General features: G+C 43.8%; 1 protein-coding gene across 1 annotated transcript in view; it reads left to right on the top strand.

Moving 5' to 3' along the window:
• The window catches only part of KIAA1549 (KIAA1549 ortholog), a 163,013-nt gene that overhangs the window by 98,991 nt on the left and 46,110 nt on the right, over positions 1-17,912 (top strand). Inside the window, exons 12-14 of the mRNA XM_043589639.1 lie at positions 6,998-7,194; positions 8,898-9,013; positions 17,452-17,657. Coding sequence (XP_043445574.1) covers positions 6,998-7,194; positions 8,898-9,013; positions 17,452-17,657 — 519 coding nt within the window. The remainder of the gene's footprint in view (positions 1-6,997; positions 7,195-8,897; positions 9,014-17,451; positions 17,658-17,912) is intronic.

Here is a 17,912-nt window from a genome sequence, read left to right as displayed (position 1 = left end):
TCTTAGAATTAAATATGTGCCAAGAAGATGAAGCCGTATCAAGGCTTAGGAATGTTATAAGCTCCCAGGTTGTGTGATTTTATTTATGAGATGATCACATCCATTTTTGTATGAATTCTGATCTATTTTAACCCTGGATAGCTTCAGAGAACAGGAGCTAAGGGAGGTTTTCTCAGATCTGTATCTCAATTTCGTTCGTACACGGCCTCACTAGACAGTTGGTTTATTTTCCATGCACCATATTGGAAGTCCACTATCCACCTTGATTAAGATCATGTAATCATTAAAAAATGATACTGCATGCCTTAAACATTTTAAATATACAAGTGGGTTCTTATTTGCCAATCTTTTGATATACTCTGAATCTTTTTCTCTTTTATATTTTATTTTTGGGATTGTTGGTTTACTGAGAAGATTCTGTGTGGTTTTTCTTGTAAGAAATAACACCTCTAATGCATCAGCTGCTGTTTCCAGCTTGGGTTTCTTTAGAGAAGAGCAAGCAACCTGAGTGCAGAATTCTCTAGATTATTTTTTTTCAACACCCACTCCAAGTCTGCCATCTTTTAGAGTTAATTCACCTACCCCTAATTTGACAGCAGTGTTTTTAAAACATCTTTTTCATGTCATTCCAAAGCATTCAATTTAGTTTTTATAATAATAGCAGTTCTCACATTTATGTTTGAGTGGTTCCTGCAATGTTTGTCACATAGCAGTTTCAGAGCAAAGATATTGACTCTTAGTAAGTGTCTAGTTTTGGTTGATCTTTTCTGAGCAAAAACATGCCAAGTACCCAAGAAGAAGTCAGTAGCTGCACACGTGTAGCCCACCGTGCCAATTAGCCATTGCCAAGGGAATGGAAAATGGTGGTCCATCTACTGTGTTTATGAATGTACACCCTCTGTGGGTCTCACACATTTAGAGGGCTCATTTGACTCTAGAAGTTTGATTAAAAAAAGCAAGCAAGAGGCAGAACAAGAAGAAATAAAGGGCTGCCTGTTAAGCCTCTGAAATTTATTCTGTTTGGCTGTAAGAAACGCTGCCTATTACAAACCTATACCTGCTGAAAGGAAAAAAAATAAGTATTTTTTTCTTATGAATTAACTAAAATGCAAAGCCGTGACTAAGTTAGAAGCTTAAGATTATCAAATGTATTGGAAGCGTTTTAAATTTTTTTTTTTTAACATTTATTTATTTTTGAGACAGAGAGCATGAACAGGGTAGGGTCAGAGAAAGAGGGAGACACAGAATCTGAAACAGGCTCCAGGCTCTGAGCTGTCAGCACAGAGGCCGACGCGGGGCTCAAACCCACGGACCGCGAGATCATGACCCGAGCCGAAGTCGGACGCTTAACCGACTGAGCCACCCAGGCGCACAAATGTATTGGAAGCGTTTTATACACTAAGGTTCTATTTATTACCTGTCTTCATTTATTATTTACATAGTGTTCTAAGGTTGTTTTGTTGTTAGGCAAGGTAGTGGCGTGGAAAAAACCTGGAAAAAATGCTTGATGTGCTGAATCATTCATTGCGTGAATTTCATTGTGCTAAGATCAACAGTAGGTTTGGAAATGTTTTTGTTCCGGTGAAAAGAGTAATGTTACAGACAGATTTACCCAGTATAGATGGTTATGTCGTCAGGTCTTTCATGTTCCATGTTGCCCAACATAAACACTCCCCATGGAAGCCCATCTGTCATCTGTTCCTTCATTCAACTGTCAGAGGACAACATCCCTTGAGTTCAAAACAGGATATTCCCCAAGTTTTCTCCTTCTCCTACTTTTACTTCCGAAATATTTTCGTGCCCCAGATGTTGCTATAAATCAAATGGACAGAGTTTCAAATAGAACCTCCAGCCCTTGGAGTTGCCCTTTACGGCATGTTTGTAGGAAGGTCTCCTGTGTGGAGGGGGCCCCTGAGGGAGTAAGTGTCTTCTGACACTGGAAGGGGGGCCAAAGCCCCATGACATTTCAGAAGCGTGGTCTTTGTTTTGCTGGCATAGGAACCCGCTCTATAGGTCTTGTCTCGTGTTTATGATAGGAAAAGGATGATCTGTGTTTAGTTTAGAAACAAATATCTCTACTTTACAACTGTTTCTTCTAAGATTTATGTGGCAGTAGTGAGGGGCCTCTAGCCCATCCCTTGGGGCAGTTTGAAAAGATGCCAGCTTCCCCTGTGACTTCAAGAGTTCTTTCTCCTTCTTGTGCTCACCCTGCCCCCCCCACCATGTTGCTGCACTGCTACTCCCCTAGATCCCCCAAGCAAATCTCAGAGCTACAAACATCTGGAAACAATAAATGTGCTGACCAAGAGTCCACACCCACTACCCCTTGTAATGAGCAGGAAACCTCTTCAGATTGGGAGTGGATTCGTTTTGATATATGATAAGAGGGAGAGACCATTCTGTCACATTTGGAGACAGGGTCCTTTTTTATTTCCACTAATTAAAAAAAACAAACCTAACGCATATCTTTCTTTTATCTGTAGTCTCTTTAATCTGTAGCCCAAAGCCATCACTTTTTACTGGTATCAGAAAAACTGCAGCTTGGACCCACCTCGCCCTGTTTGAGGCTCTATTTAAAGACATGGATGGCGTTGGCTAGATGCTGCTGATCCCACGGAAGCTTGTTCCTTCTGATGGGGTAGTTCATACTCTGTTGTTGGCGTGGGACCATGGTTCCTGACCTGTGGGCACTGTGGGCAGCCAGAGGGAGCTGCTTCAGTCACTGCTTATCCGTTCACCCAACACCCAGCCTTTGCTCTGAGCCAAGCAGGGCCAGGCTGGGTCACAAGCCCAGATGACATGCAATCCCTGCCTTCGAGGCCTTTAGTGAGAGAGGACAAGTGACCCAGACACTGACACACTGCAGCCTAAGTCTGTCCAGGCTGCCACGGAAGCAGGGAGGAGGGGCAGCTACCCCATTGGGCAGTGGGCTGCCTCTGCCCTCTGGGAAGGGGTGATGCTGGGGCTGAAGCTCAGAGGTTGAAGAGATGAACCAGATGAAGTGGGCTCAGGTGGAGGGAATGGTCCATCTGTCAGGAACGATGGAGAAAAGGTTTATGGAAGGGTACAGGAAAAACTGAGGGGACGGTAGGCAAGAGCCAGGCTGGGAGGGGTTGTAGGACAGATCAGGGGTTGGCAGTGGTGCTGTAGGTAGTGAGGAGCCAGTGATGGATTTTCAGCAGGGAGAGCAGCTTGAACATATTCATGCCGGGAACGACCACTGTGGAAGGCTGTGTGGACAGCTGATGGAAGAGAGAAGCTTCATGGGCATTTCTTCCATCTCAGCCAAATTCCTCTCATCCCCTGCAGTTGCTCTTTGATTCTCTGCAAGGACCCCGTAGCACCTAGTTTGTGGGGAGTTCCGTTCCCCTGCTGTCACTTGGCTGCTACCTCCAAGACCGCAGGGTAACCAGAGGTCCCAGGGCTGCAGCAGGGACAGACGGTAGTAACGTGTCCTTGTCCTCGCCTTCTGAATGGAATCAGCATGGCGACCGTGGTGACTTTTCACAGATCACACCCACCAAATAAGAAATGCATAGACAGTGCTGCGGTCTGCGAGACTGCAAATTTTTATTCAGGCACGTTTGGGGTTTGCTCTGTGGTTTCTATTGTCATCTTAACTGCTCCTTCCCAGGGGTTCAGGCTAACTGGAGAGCTGGGGATTCACTCCGTCTTGTTCCACCCAGGTCGTATTATATTTATGGCTCATGCATTTTAAAATTCATCAGGCATCTCTCCTATTCTTTGGCTGACCTGCTTTACCAGCCCTCTCTGACTCGTCGGCGACGTATTCCAGTGGGGCACGGACAATGGGGACTGCCCCCTCTGTGACATATTAAAGAGGGATGGAACAAAAGAGAGCCATCTTTCCTCAGAAATAATGGGTCCTTAGAGAAATATTGAAGGCCCTAATTAATTGTGGCTCTTCTTTTATAAAATACTGATTGAAGCTTATTCTGCATGGGGAAGCTGGAGACACAATACAGCCAGACTTAACTCTAGATTTTTTTGTTTGTTTGTTTGTTTTTAAGAAATGGAAAAACTAGAAAAAAGCATTCTGGAAAGTAGGGATAAAACAAAAGGAGCTAATTGCATAAGTGGGCAAGTTTTCCTCTAATTTCTTCCTTTTGTGTGTCCTAAGGTAGCTTTTGTTTTGTGCAGAAGCACAGGTTAGTTGCCAAATTTCTATTGTTGAAGGTGGTGACTCACCCTGCCTGTAAGTAGTGCAAGATCTAATGGATAGATTCGAAGATGTTGGTGGGAATCAACAGTGAGCCGGCAGGGCCTTTCCTTGGTTCCCCACGAGATCCAGTAAGTTTGGAGCTCCAAATGACTTTTTAAAATTCATTTAGTTATCAAATATTTATGGAGGGTCTACCCTGTCATATCTTGGTGCTGAATTAGAAAATTTTGTATCTAACTTTATAGCTTTTATCTGACGCCTGAGAACACTTAGCAATTTCTGTTAACTGCTTGACATTTCATCAGCCAATAGCAACAGCGATGTTGTCAATTGCACCTGGATGGTACTTAGACATTTATGAAGCATTTCGACATATACATGTGTTTGTTTCTTGCAGGAACTCAGAGTTTGTCAGGGTAGGTGACCAGTATTAATCCCTAGACTTGGGGTACACAGACTGGACCACAGAGGCAGTGCTGTTTGTATTTTTTCCTTTATTCACTTTGGAGACCTTTACTTGGAGGAGGCAGCCTGTGGCTCCTCCTTCAGTTTTTCTAAAGCTGACCGTCTGCCTTGCAAAAGTGATTGTTTCCTGGTCATTAGAGGCATTTACTTTCTTACTGGGAAGTGCACTAAAGAAGATTTTACCAAGATTTACTAAATGGTGTTGATGGGGTTGACTCAGTGACTATTAATTATATCCGTGATTCTTCCATTTAGAGGCAGTTTGTTTATGGAACTAACAGGAGGCGCGGCAGGGGTAAAAAGCAAGGGAAGGACTCTTACGACAGGAGGTAGGAAAGGGGAACCAGCGTGATGCCCAGACCACAGGCACACTCACGAACGGCCCCTGTCTGTGGTGGAGTAGTCTGCTCTGGTCACACGGGATCATTAATTTAGAAAACAGAGCCTCACCGGATCTTTACCTCTTGTTTCCAAGCAACAGCTTTGTAAACTACATTTATAGTAAGTTTTGTCCCCCTCTGCTGGAATAAGTCATTATTACCGACTACTTCCTTTCTATTCAGATTGTAGACTTTTAGTGCTAAAAAGACCTTCGAGATCACAGATCTAAGCCTTTGGTGTTGTCACTCGTTTGGCATGAAGTTAGCACAAATATGACAAAACCTTTTGCTTCTACACATAGCCCATTGTCTAAAATAACTCCTTCGGTTGTTTTGGCCTTTGTCTTTGACCGGTGGACTCTCTATAAAGTGTGGAATACAGCCTCGCCAAGGGCTTTGGTGTGCATGTGGCTTTCCTGCCAAGGAGACCCGTGGGGCAATTATTGAAACGCAGTTTAGTTTCCTATACTCTTCAAGTTCCAATTAATGACACATAATGCCTCCCCCCGACACTTTTAGTGTCACCGCAAAGGGTGCCTCACCTTTATTGCTCACATTTCTATATACTTTTGAGCGCTTTTCCTGTGTTAGCGCAGCCCTGGGAGCTGAGGCGTGGACTCCGTCATGGCAGGTCCACGGGGCGTTGGCTGTGGGTTTGGTGTTGCCACCACGTACCTAAGGTAGGACTTCCGCATCCACCGATGTGAGAGCTGGGCTTTTTCAAAGACCTCTTTCTCCTTTCTCTTTGTGCCCGCATTACTTCTTTTGGCCACTCCTTTCTAGAACTTCTCTATCCCCTTGCCTTCTATTATATTAGACTTCACAAATTCTTTTATTTCTTTGAAAGTCACCTATTTATTTCCCTCGCCTCTTCCTCTGAGCCCCAAACTATTAGATGTTACCCAACATTTTGTCCACAGACTCTGTTTCCATCTTTAAAAGTATCTCAGGACCCCTTCACGTCATCTTCTGTACAGATGCTCTCTAAGTCCTATCTCCAGCCTGAAATCTCCCCCAAGCTGTCATCCTCCATGTCCAGTGACACCAAGCTCTCCTCCTTTGGAGCGTTTCCTGCTATCTCAATCTGAAGCGTGTCTGAAGTGAAACTTGTCTTTTTATCTCCTCAGGTTAGCATTCTTTCGTGACGAATGTGCCTTCCACTGTTCAGGATGCCTGCCTATAAGTCATTCAAGTTATCACTGGCTGCTCTCCCTCCTTTGCCTCTTGCGTCTATATTTGGCTTCCAGATCCTTCTGCCTCGTCTTTAGAATTGTTCATTACTTCCCAATTGGTCTCTTTGTGTCCTGTCTGCTTGGATTTTGGAAATCTGCCTCTTTAGAAACGCTTAGTGGTTTTCTGCTCTAGAAACTGGCACTTGGTGTTGGGCAGCCTTCTCTCTCTCCCCACATTCTGACCCTTCTAGGGCAGCTGATGTGCTCTCTTCCCAGCTTTCAGGTGTTCTCTGGCCCCTGACACAGTCTTAGGACATTCTCTGTGTAGCTGCCCTTTTGCATTTATTTCCAAGTTCTTCCTGTCCTGCGAATCCCGGCCTCAGTCTCCGTTTCTCGATAAAGAATATCTTGCCCACTATGTATAGATATATATATATCTCGCCCAATATATCGTGCCACTGTCTCCATCTAATCCACTGCATGGCACATGATCATGCTACTGTGATGGTGGCCAGGTATTGTCTTGCAGTGTCTTTTGTATCATGGTCTAGATATTTGGTCCCATAATCTTCTCTCATCTTTTGCAAGTATCTGCCTTTCTGCCAACTCTAGGTATAAACAGCCCTGTGCACACTGTTGATGTTTTAGAGATGCTTGTTCAGTTAGATTGGTGGGGTGGCAAGCACGATCTCGGGTCGGAAGTTGGCACTCACCATCTTGCCGGCCCTCACAATCCCCTTTTACAGTCCCCGGACTTCAGATTGACTCTCTCGCTTGGGTGTGTCTGTGTGTTTTAGTTGCAGATCCCTAGCGTGAAGGGCTTTGATTTTGCGAAGCAGCATCTGGGTCAGCACAATAAAGACGACATACTGATTATTCATGAGCCAGCACCACTGCCAGGACCTGTCAAGGATCACACCACACCCTCTGAAAACGGAGATGTGCCCAGCCCCAAGGCAAAGATCCCTTCCAAGAACGTCCGTCACCGAGGAAGGTTCTTATTGGGCTTTCTGTATTGTTCTCTATCTCAGAGCATGTTTCCGTTTTCAGTTTGTCAGTTTCCAGTGTCAAAAGAGCTGATGGTGAGTATTCCCTGGGTCTGGAACCCCAGGAGACTGGCGCCAGCTTGCCCAAAGTTAACGAACCCAAGGGCTCTTGATCCACTCCGGTGGACTGCCGTAGGAGGCCAGGCGCTTTTCTCAAGTATTTAGTGTTATAAATCGCTGCCTCTTGTGGTTTGGTGGTCCCCCTGAGACTTGGTGAGGTATTGACTAGCTCAAGTGTGTGTATTCTGGGGTGGGTCATTCTAGGCCCTCAGGACACGATATCAGAAGTCATAGATAAAACATGCCTGACACATAATACACACTCAGTCCATATTGGTTTTGCCCTTGACATTATGCCAGAGGCTGGCTATGACTTGGTAGCTTTGTCTGCAGGTGACTTTCATCGCATCCTCCTTTCTTCGCCTGTCTTTTCGCCAGCCGTCTCTGTTGTCTCTCTCGTTAGCGTGTTTCCATGGGCTCTGCACCACCTCCCCCCTGCCCAGCTCCCCATTCCCAGTGTATTTCCATTCTTCCTATCAAAGCAAAGCGCACGGAGGACTGCCTGTTAACACGCCGCCTGGAAGTCCCCCTTTTCACCCTCTGATCCTATGAGAAGGGCTGGAGCTTGGTCAAAGATCAGGATCAGGTTTTATGCAGTTGACTGTAGAACTCAGCCTGGTCACGCCACGGTATGGAAGCTTCAAATTATCAACCCTCCTTGAAGCTTTGAACTCCAAATCTTGATCTCCTGCTAAGAGGGGGAGAAAAACGTGTGATCATACCAACACTTGAAACGATGTCACAATTTCTGACTTATCAGAAAACCTACCCCGGGGGTTCTGGCCTAGTTTTAAGAATTTAATGGATGTTACAACGTGATCTTTACAAAAGAAAGCGAATTATGTAGAGAGATGTTACTTGCTTAATTATCTTGCAGGCTAAGAATAAATCAAATCATTAAAGATCATCAAAAACGTTAGTGTAATTTTGCCAAGTTTTTTTCCCCCCTCCCCTGGTAGTCCCATTCTAAACATTAGTCACAACATTTCAGTGGTCTGTGGTTAAGGTAGTATTTTAGCATCCCTTAGGGACACACAGAGAAGGGCTACTAACTGGTTAAGGATTTTCATTAGCCTGGTGCAGCCTGGGTTCTCTGACATCCTTGCTCTTTATATGTAGAATCAAATCTCAAGAGTGATTGTTGCTTTTGTGTTACAAGTGTTGGCTTCTGCCGAAACTGTGGGGTTCTTTGGGGTGTCTTCAGGACCACCCTGGGTTCCTAGGAATTCTGTAGTCTCAGTTGACCTGGAACCGGGCCTTAACCCCAGATCTTATGATACAGTCTCTGCTGGACCCAGACTGCCAGGCCAGGGCCCTGGTAGCCGAGGGACCATCCTCCAGTGTGGCACTTAGTTTCCTGGTATTTGCTGAAACACAGCCTGCTGAACCATATAAGCCCTGTTATACTGTCTTCATGAGGGGACTATGTGCTGTGAGTGTGTGTTCCTTGTAGATGATTTTTTGGACGGTCTCATTTCTGTCTGTTTTGCCTCGAAGGCTGCCTTCCACACCTAAGTTAATGTGACCTTCCCCTCCCCTCCCCTCCCTTTCTTTCTTTTTCCTAATGCTTGTGTTTGTTTTGTGTCTGTAGAGTTTCTCCATCAGATGCTGACTCTACCGTAAGTGAGGAGTCCAGTGAGAGGGATGCAGGAGACAAGACGCCAGGAACGGCGAACGATGGCCAGCCCCACAGAGCCCCACAGAGCGGTCAGTGATTCTTCCCATTCTCCACGTTAACTGTAGTAATGGAGATTCCAGTAGGATAAGGTTTTATGGTATTTCACATGCTAAACATTTAACAAAAAAATCTGCAGTGGAATATTTGTTATCCATATGGTGAGTTTCTCAGCATCGACCGTCAACTGTCTGATGTGGTTCTGGTGTCTGGATTGAGGCAGGGGACTGTGCTAGAGGTTAGGGATTCACTCAAGTACGTTTGGAAGTTCATAGCCATGTTCCATTCTAGTGGAGAGTCCTAATAGTTTGCCTCCCCCAAGAACAAGGAGGAAATCAAAGTACAACCAGGCTCGCAAACACTACCTCCAGGATTTAGTGACCTTCTTAGGATCCAATTCCAGTATTTCCCAGCTGCCACTGCCAGAAAGTCGTTTATGTATCATGGGTCCAAATGTATTATATTTGGTTCTGTTCCTAGATCATTCTTCCTATAGGTCATTCGGTGCAATCGGGTGGTGTAGCATATTTGAATCTGTAGTCTCTGGTTTTTTAGGCCAGGTATGAAACGAACTTCATGTCTGTCCCAAAGACATGAACGTGGAGCTCTTGCTCCGTGACAAAACTAAGCCCACAGGTCTAACTAGACTTAGGAGCATTTTTTGGTGTGATGGCAAGGTAGCTTGGCTTTAGTTTAAGGGATCCTGTTGAGTAAATGTGCTAGTACAGCTGTTGTATTTGCTGGAGTTTTATTTATATTTCAGGGCCGTTTCAGTAATGCAAAGACAATTGGGATGCCCCAGGATACTGTTTTTAATAGTAATTTTTATACTTCAACATTTGCCGTCATAAATTTCTTTGTTTCAAAATGCAGTACCGAGTGAACCATATTCTATAAATGAACAGATTCTAGATGGAAGCTAGAGGGCCTGATCTATCATTGCCATGCTGGTGACCTTGCAAGTCCCGTAGCCTTTGGGGCTTCTGTAGGACTAAACTAGCTCATTTTTGAGATTCCTTCCAGCTCTTTTTTGATGTTAAAGAAAACTCCCTTAGAATAAAGGAAGAGTTTTTTCTTTGGATCCAGTTTCACAGAATTGTAAAACTTATTTAAGCACCGTGGTAACAGGTGCCCTGTTTCAGACAGAACTAAAATCTAATTTTGATTCCGGGAAGGAAATATTTGAGAGGGAAAAAGAAAAAAAAAAGAATCAGTTCTGGAGTTTCTCAGTTTCTGTTCATTGCTTATCTGAGACAATCTTGCTTTTAGTTCCTGCATTTAACTCCTTACTGACAGTATTAAAACCAGTATCTTCTGTGTGGCTAACAAAAATCAAATATCACTATCAACACATACTCAAAATCCAACTAGTAAGCATGTCAGGTGTGGGACTGAGTTGTCCGCGGAAGGAGGCAAGTACACTAGATGTTGTGAGTTCTGGAAGCTAAGAGGTCACCATTATGATTTGAAGAGATGCCACAATCTGTACATTATTTTCATATTTTAGAAAGATGATTTTCTCACTACAAATATCACTTCGCTTGAAAGATCTTGTTTACTTCCTTAAAGCTACCATGAAGGTATTTTTTTGCTTGCATATAACTTAAATACCCTACAGAAAAGATTGGGAGTTTTAAAAAAAAATTTATTTATTTTTAAATTTACATCCAAGTTAGCATGTAGTGCAACAGTGATTTCAGGAGTAGATTCCTTAATGCCCCTTACCCATTTACCCCACTCCCCCTCCCACAGCCTCTCCAGCAACTGTCAGTTTGTTCTCTGTATTTAAGAGTCTCTCGTGTTTTGTCCCCCTCCCTGTTTTTATATTCTTTTCGCTTCCCTTCCCTTATGTTCGTCTGTTTTGTATCTTAAATTCCTCATATGAGTGAAGTCATGTGATATCTGTCTTCCTTTGACTAATTTCGCTTAGCATAATACACTCTAGTTCCATCCACGTTGTGGCAAATGGCAAGATTTCATTCTTTTTGATTGCCGAGTAATACTCCATTGTATGTATATATACCACATCTTCTTTATCCGTTCATCCATCGATGGACATTTGGGCTCTTTCCATACTTTGGCTATTGTGGATAGTGCTGCTATAAACATGGGGGTGCATGTGCCCCTTGGAAGCAGCATACCTGTGTCCCTTGGATAAATAACTATTAGTGCAATTGCTGGGTTGTAGGGTAGTTCCATTTTTAATTTTTTTGAGGACCCTCCATACTGTTTTCCAGAGTGGCTGCACCAGTTAGCATTCCCAAGGATTGTGAGTTTTTATTTTTATTTTTATTTATTTATTTATTTATTTTAATTTTTTTTTCAACGTTTATTTATTTTTGGGACAGAGAGAGACAGAGCATGAACGGGGGAGGGGCAGAGAGAGAGGGAGACACAGAATTGGAAACAGGCTCCAGGCTCTGAGCCATCAGCCCAGAGCCCGACGCGGGGCTCGAACTCACGGACCCTGCGAGATCGTGACCTGGCTGAAGTCGGACGCTTAACCGACTGCGCCACCCAGGCGCCCCGGATTGTGAGTTTTTAATCACAGCTTTTGAATTATTTTGTGATTCATGTAAAAGTCCTTCTTTTGTGACAAGTCATAGTTGCCTGAGAACCACTTGGGTCCCTCCTCCATGTTGCCCTGGGACCAGTGTTCTGTCTCAACACAGCAGGTGCCCTGGCCTCTGGGTCCTTTCTGACTCGTTGGCAAGACTTGCGATGGATGTCACAAGTCATCTGACCCACACTGCAATGGTGGCTGAGAAAAGAGCATCATTGATTTTGGTCTATTAGAGGTTGTGCTTTATCCCCTGCCCAGCTGACTATTTTTGGAAAGTGGGTAGACCATGATGCATATATATGACCATCTATGGACCCTTAGGAGGTTACTTAGATGTCATTGTGTTCACAGTTATTGTGGTTTTAGAGTAAGTCACATTGTTACCACGGGTTCCCTTTAGCAGAGCTGTGAAGAGAGAGATGAGCTAGGGAGACGATGCACCTTCCTCGTGTGAAGGCAATGGCATTCAGCCTGGTACTGTGCCACCATTGTGGTGTTCTTGCCTAATGTTGTGTCCTTCCTCCTCTGTCATCGGGAATCCACTGAGTAGGTAAGGACTGCGAAACATGTGCGTGCAAGGATGTGATTTAAAAAAAAAAATTTTTTTAATGTTTATTTCTGACACAGAGAGAGAGCCTGAGTCAGGGAGGGGCGGAGAGAGAGGGAGACACAGAACCTGAAACAGGCTCCAGGCTCTGAGCTGTCAGCACAGAGCCTGATGTGGGGCTTGAACTCACAGACTGCGAGATCATGACCTGAGCTGAAGTCGGACGCTCAACCGACTGAGCCACCCAGGCGCCCCAAAGATGTGATTTTTAAGTAGTTGGCACTTCGTTCATGAGAATTCCACAAGTTCTGAATTGTAGAATGGACTTCTAGAAGTTTCAGTTGGAGCTAAGCCGATGCCTCCTTTGGCGTTGCTACGGAGTTTGCAAAGCAAATGAATAATTTGGGGGAGATTGCAGGGCAACTGTTTTGACTGCCTATCACATCAAAGTTTGTCAAGGAATTGTGGAGCACTCATTCATAGAATGACTAAATTCACCGATTAGAATTATTTTCATTGAAGCAGATTCCCAGATGCCTTTCTGGGGTAAAATTTTATAAACTTAGTTGAAGTGACTGGTTGGTTAGTCCTGCATTCAGCATATCTGTGCTTAGTGCCTGTGGCGGGTGAGGTGCTAGAATGGGAGGAAGAGGAAGAGAGAAATGTGATCCCTGCCTCCCAGGATACTAATGGGGGCCATGGGCCTTAGCGATAGTGTACTTTGTATTTACCTGCAGATAATGAAATTAATATTCTTTAAAAATGTTTTATAGCTTCACCATTTCAGTACTTCATATAGTTCTTTCCCCTGTCATTCTGCTTTGTCTACATCTTCCTATACTCTAATTTCTATCATTACAGTTTTTTTGGTTTTCTATTTGAATATAAATGGGTTTTAATCCAAAGTCTCCTATTACCTTAAGGTATATTCATGCAGATTAATCTCTGTGTATCCAGTTGTACCTTCCATTGGTCATTATTGTCCATGTAGTTTTCATTTGTACAATATATAGCAAACATAAAAATAACCAAGTTATGGGGCGCCCGAGTGGCTCAGTTGGTTAAACATCCAACTTCGGTTCAAGTCATGATGTCACAGTTCATGAGTCTGAGCCCCACATCGAGCTCAACACTGATGGTTTGGAGCCTCCTTGGGGTTCTCTCACTTTCTCTCTCTCTCTCTCTCTCTCTCTCTCTCTCTCTAACCCTCCCACCCATCCCCCAAATAAATAAACTTAAAAAAGTATATCCCCGTTACAGATACATACACATACATATATTGTCTGGTTGCAGTTGGTGAATTGTGCCAAACCGTGACCACAGCTGGGGACTGGAACAGGGCACCGACAGGAGCTAGGCATAGTCTTGCAGCTCGGAGGTATCCAGGCAGGAAGACAGCGCGGAAGTCGGGGAATGGTGATCTTCCTTTGTCATCTGTGTGCCCCGGTCTGTTAACCCTTCTGGAGGAAAGCGTCTCATCTTTAAGTGTCAGCAGCTTAAAGGGTTCCCCTTTGTGACATTTGCTGTTACTGTCAAAGTTTGGGTTAGCAAGGCTAGCCTGTCTGGCAAAGCTAATTACCCCCTTTTAGGCTTTGTGCCTGCAATTTGAGTAGCTGCCACAGGATGAATGGTGGTGCCGGCTGTGCTTGTGTTGCACAAATAGGCTCCCTCTGGGCCCAGGGCAGGGAAGGAAAGCCCGAGAATAGCCTGAATCCAGATAACGATGCTCCCTTGCTAGAGAGGCGTCATTCATTCACAGTTCTATAAATCATTTCTAATCGTGTGGGATATAATTCAAATTGAGAGGAAATACAAAGACATACACACCACTGATGTGCGTGCATGAAAACAGATTCCACACGTTCTCCCTCCTTCTTGTGACCTCTTGGTCGTGTATTGTAAAGCACTGTCCAGAGTGTTCAGGGGACAACTGTGGCTTAGCAGAGGGAGTGTATCTAAGTACCTCTATCAAGCTCTTCCCATCTCTTCATCCCTTCTGCATCTCTCTCTTTGCCTTTTGAAAAGTAAAGTTTATTGGGATTATATCTACTACCAAAGTCATATGCATTAGAGAAAATCCCCACTAGAGAAAATGCAAGAAATTGGAGAAAATCACCCATTCTACTAAGGTCCGGTCTCTGTTTTCTTTTTAATTTTTTTAACGCTTATTCATTTTTGAGAGACAGAGACAGAGTGTGAGGGAGGGAGGGGCAGAGAGACAGGGATACACACAATCCGAACCAGGCTCCAGGCTCTGAGCTGTCAGCACAGAGCTGGACACAGGGCTCGAACTCATGAACCATGAGACCATAACCAAGCTTAAGTTGGACACTTAACCGACTGAGCCACCGGGGCACCCCTCTCTTTTGAAGTTCTGGTTACTTTTCTGAAAAGTTCAATGCTGGGGCGCCTGGGTGGCTCAGTCCGTTGAGTGTCCCAACTTCAGCTCAGGTCATGATCTCACGGTCCCTGAGTTCGAGCCCCACGTCGGGCTCTGTGCTGTCAGTTCAGAGCCTGGAGCCTGCTTCGGATTCTGTGTCTCCCTCTCTCTCTGCCCCTCCCCCACTCATGCTCTATCGAAAAAAAATGAATAAACGTTAAAAAAATTTTTTAAAGTTCAATGTAGTAAGATATGCATGCCATGCAGTGTCCCCCTTTTTTAAGGGTACCACTCCTGTTTTTTTAAGTGGGAAAAATTCCCTCTTGGCAGCAGCTTTTTCTTTTTGTGGCTCTTCAACTTTGTTTTCTTTGTGTGTCAGAACTGAAAGACTAGATGTGTTCATTATTTTAATTTTTTTTTCTTTTGCCGTGAGAATTCTTTTTTATTTTTATTAAAAAATTTTTTTTAATGTTTTATTTATTTTTGAGATAGAGACAGAGCATGAGCAGGGGAGGGGCAGAGAGAGAGAGAAAGAGAGCGAGACACAATCCGAAGCAGGCTCCAGGCTCTGAGCTGTCAGCACAGAGCCCAACGCGGGGCTCGAACTCACAAACCATGAGATCATGACCTGAGCCGAAGTTGGACACTCAACTGACTGAGCCACCCAGGCGCCCCTTTATTTTTATTTTTTAAAATTTACATCCAAGTTAGTTAGCATATAGCGTAATAATGATTTCAGGAATAGATTCCAGTGATTCATCCTGTATGTATAAAAGCCAGTGCTCATCCCAACAAGTATCTTCCTTAATGCCCCTTACCCATTTAGCCCATCCCTCCACCCACAATCCCTCCAGCAACCTTCAGTTCTCTATATTTAAGAATCTCTTTGTTTTGTCCCCCCCCGTTCTTATATTAGTTTTGCTTCCCTTTTGTTCATTTGTTTTGTATCTTAAATTCCTCATATGAGTGAAGTCATATGATATTTGTCTTTCTGTGACTAATTTGGTTAGCATAATACCCTCTAGTTCATCCACGTAGTTACAAATGGCAAAATTTCATTTTTTCTTTTGTTTATTGATTTATTTTTGAGAGAGAGACAGAGTGAGTTGGGGGGTGCAGAGAGAGAGGGAAAGAGAGAATCCCAAGCAGGCTCTGCACTGTCAGCACAAAACCCATTGTGGGGCTTGAACTCACAAACCATGCGATCATGACCTGAGCCCAAACCAAGAATCAGATAGCTTAACCAATCGAGTCACCCAGGCACCACAGGATTTCATTCTTTTTGGTTGCCGAGTGATACTCCATTGTGTATGTATACCGCATCTTCTTTATCTATTCATCCGTTGATGGGCATTTGGGCTCTTTCCATACTTTGGCTGTTGTTGATAGTGTTGCGATAAACATTGGGATGCCTGTGCCCCTTTGAAACAGCATACCTGTATCCTTTGGATAAATACCTAGTAATGCAATTGCTGGGTCGTAGGGTAGTTCTATTTTTAACATTTTGAGGAACCTCCATACTGTTTTCTAGAGTGGCTGCACCAGCTTGCATTCCCACCAACAATGCAAAAGAGATCCTCTTTCTCCGCATCCTTGCCAACGTCTGTTGTTGACTGAGTTGTTAATGTTAGCCATTCTGACAGGTGTGAGGTGGTATCTCATTGTGGTTCTGACTTGTATTTCCCTGATGATGAGTGATGTTGAGCATTTTTTCATGGGTCGGTTGGCCATCTGGATGTCGTCTTTGGAGAAGTGTATTCATGTCTTTTGCCCATTTCTTCACTGGATTATTTGTTTTTTGAGTATTGAGTTTGATAAGTTCTTTATAGATTTTGGAAACTAACTCTTTACCTGATGTGTCATTTGCAAATATCTTCCCCCATTCTGTCGGTTGCCTTTTAGTTTTGCTGATTGTTTCCTTCGCAGTGCAGAAGCTTTTTATTTTGATGAGGTCCCAGTAGTTCATTTTTGCTTTTGTTTCCCTTGCCTCTGAGGGAGGGAGTGTTGAGTAAGAAGTTGCTGTGGCCAAGGTCAAAGAGATTTTTGCCTGCTTTCTTCTCTAGGATTTTGATGGCTTCCTTTCTTGTGTTTAGGTCTTTCATCCATTTTGAGTTTATTTTTTGTGTATGGTGTAAGAAAGTGGTGCAGGTTCATTCTTCTGGTTGTCACTGTCCAGTTTTCCCAGCACCACTTGCTAAAGAGACTGTCTTTATCCCATTGGATATTCTTTATTGCTTTGTCAAAGATTAGTTGGCCATATGTTTGTGTGTCCATTTCTGGGTTCTCTATTCTGTTCCACTGGGCTGAGTGTCTTTTCTTGTGCCAGTACCACACTGTCTTGATGGTTATAACTTTGTAATATATTTTGAAGTCCAGGATTGTGATTCCTCCAGCTTTGGTTTTCTTTTCCAGGATTGTTTTGGCTTTTCAGGGTCTTTTCTGGTTCCATACAAATTTTAGGATTGTTTGTTCTAGCTCTGTGAAGAATGCTCGTGTTATTTTGATAGGGATTGCACTGAATATGTAGATTGCTTTGGGTAATACCAACATTTTGACAATATTTGTTCTTCCAGTGCAGGAGCATGGAATGTTCTTCCAATTTTTGTGTGTCTTCTTCAATTTCTTTCATAACTTTTCTGTAATTTTCCAGAGGTATTCATTGTTAACCAGCACATACCTGCATGTCCACTGTTCCCTATTCTCTTGTTTTTCTATCAGTATAATTGCCCTGGTGGCTAAATTTTTATCATTCCAACCGATAGCGGAAGTTCAGAGCTGCTTTCAATGTTCCTCTAAAAGTTGTGCAAGTTGCTTAGTGACTGACTAAGCAGCTCCTGTCCTCTCTCTTTCCTTCCTGAAGACTTTGAGATGTCGTTAGACAAAACATGGTAAGTTTTGACACCATGCAGCGTCACGATTGATTATTTGCTGTTTCTTTGGGATGGCTTTATTTATGCTTTTGCTTTTCCTTCTGCTCCAGGGCCGCCGCCGCCCAGTTCAGGGAACGAGCAGCACTCGTCAGCCTCCATCTTTGAGCACGTGGACAGGCTCTCCCGGTCATCAGAGGCCAGCCGGCGGGTTCCCAGTAAGATACAGCTGATTGCCATGCAGCCGATACCAGGACCTCCAGTTCAGCACACCGTACTGGCCGACCGGGTGGCAGAAACCAACAAAATTAACAAAGAGGTATTTGCTCATATTGAAAAGTACATTTATATTAAAAAAAAAAAAACCACATTCTGATTTGGTCAGTGCTTACCAACAAGTGAAAATTGCAGTGTTGAAGGTCGGAGCTGCTAAGAAGTATGCTTAATTTTAAGTTTTATGCTCCGCTTTTTTAGATCAGATACCATTCAAGGACACCGTTTTGCACACTGGCCGTTGTGCAGAGAGTTCACATGGCAAACATGAGACTGCTATCCTTCAAGAGTCCTGTTTTGG

The sequence above is a fragment of the Prionailurus bengalensis genome, chromosome A2 (genome assembly GCF_016509475.1).
Source record: "Prionailurus bengalensis isolate Pbe53 chromosome A2, Fcat_Pben_1.1_paternal_pri, whole genome shotgun sequence".
NCBI lineage: Eukaryota > Metazoa > Chordata > Mammalia > Carnivora > Felidae > Prionailurus > Prionailurus bengalensis.
Note: the sequence above shows the minus strand (reverse complement) of the source record. Positions and strands in the feature narration are given on the sequence as shown.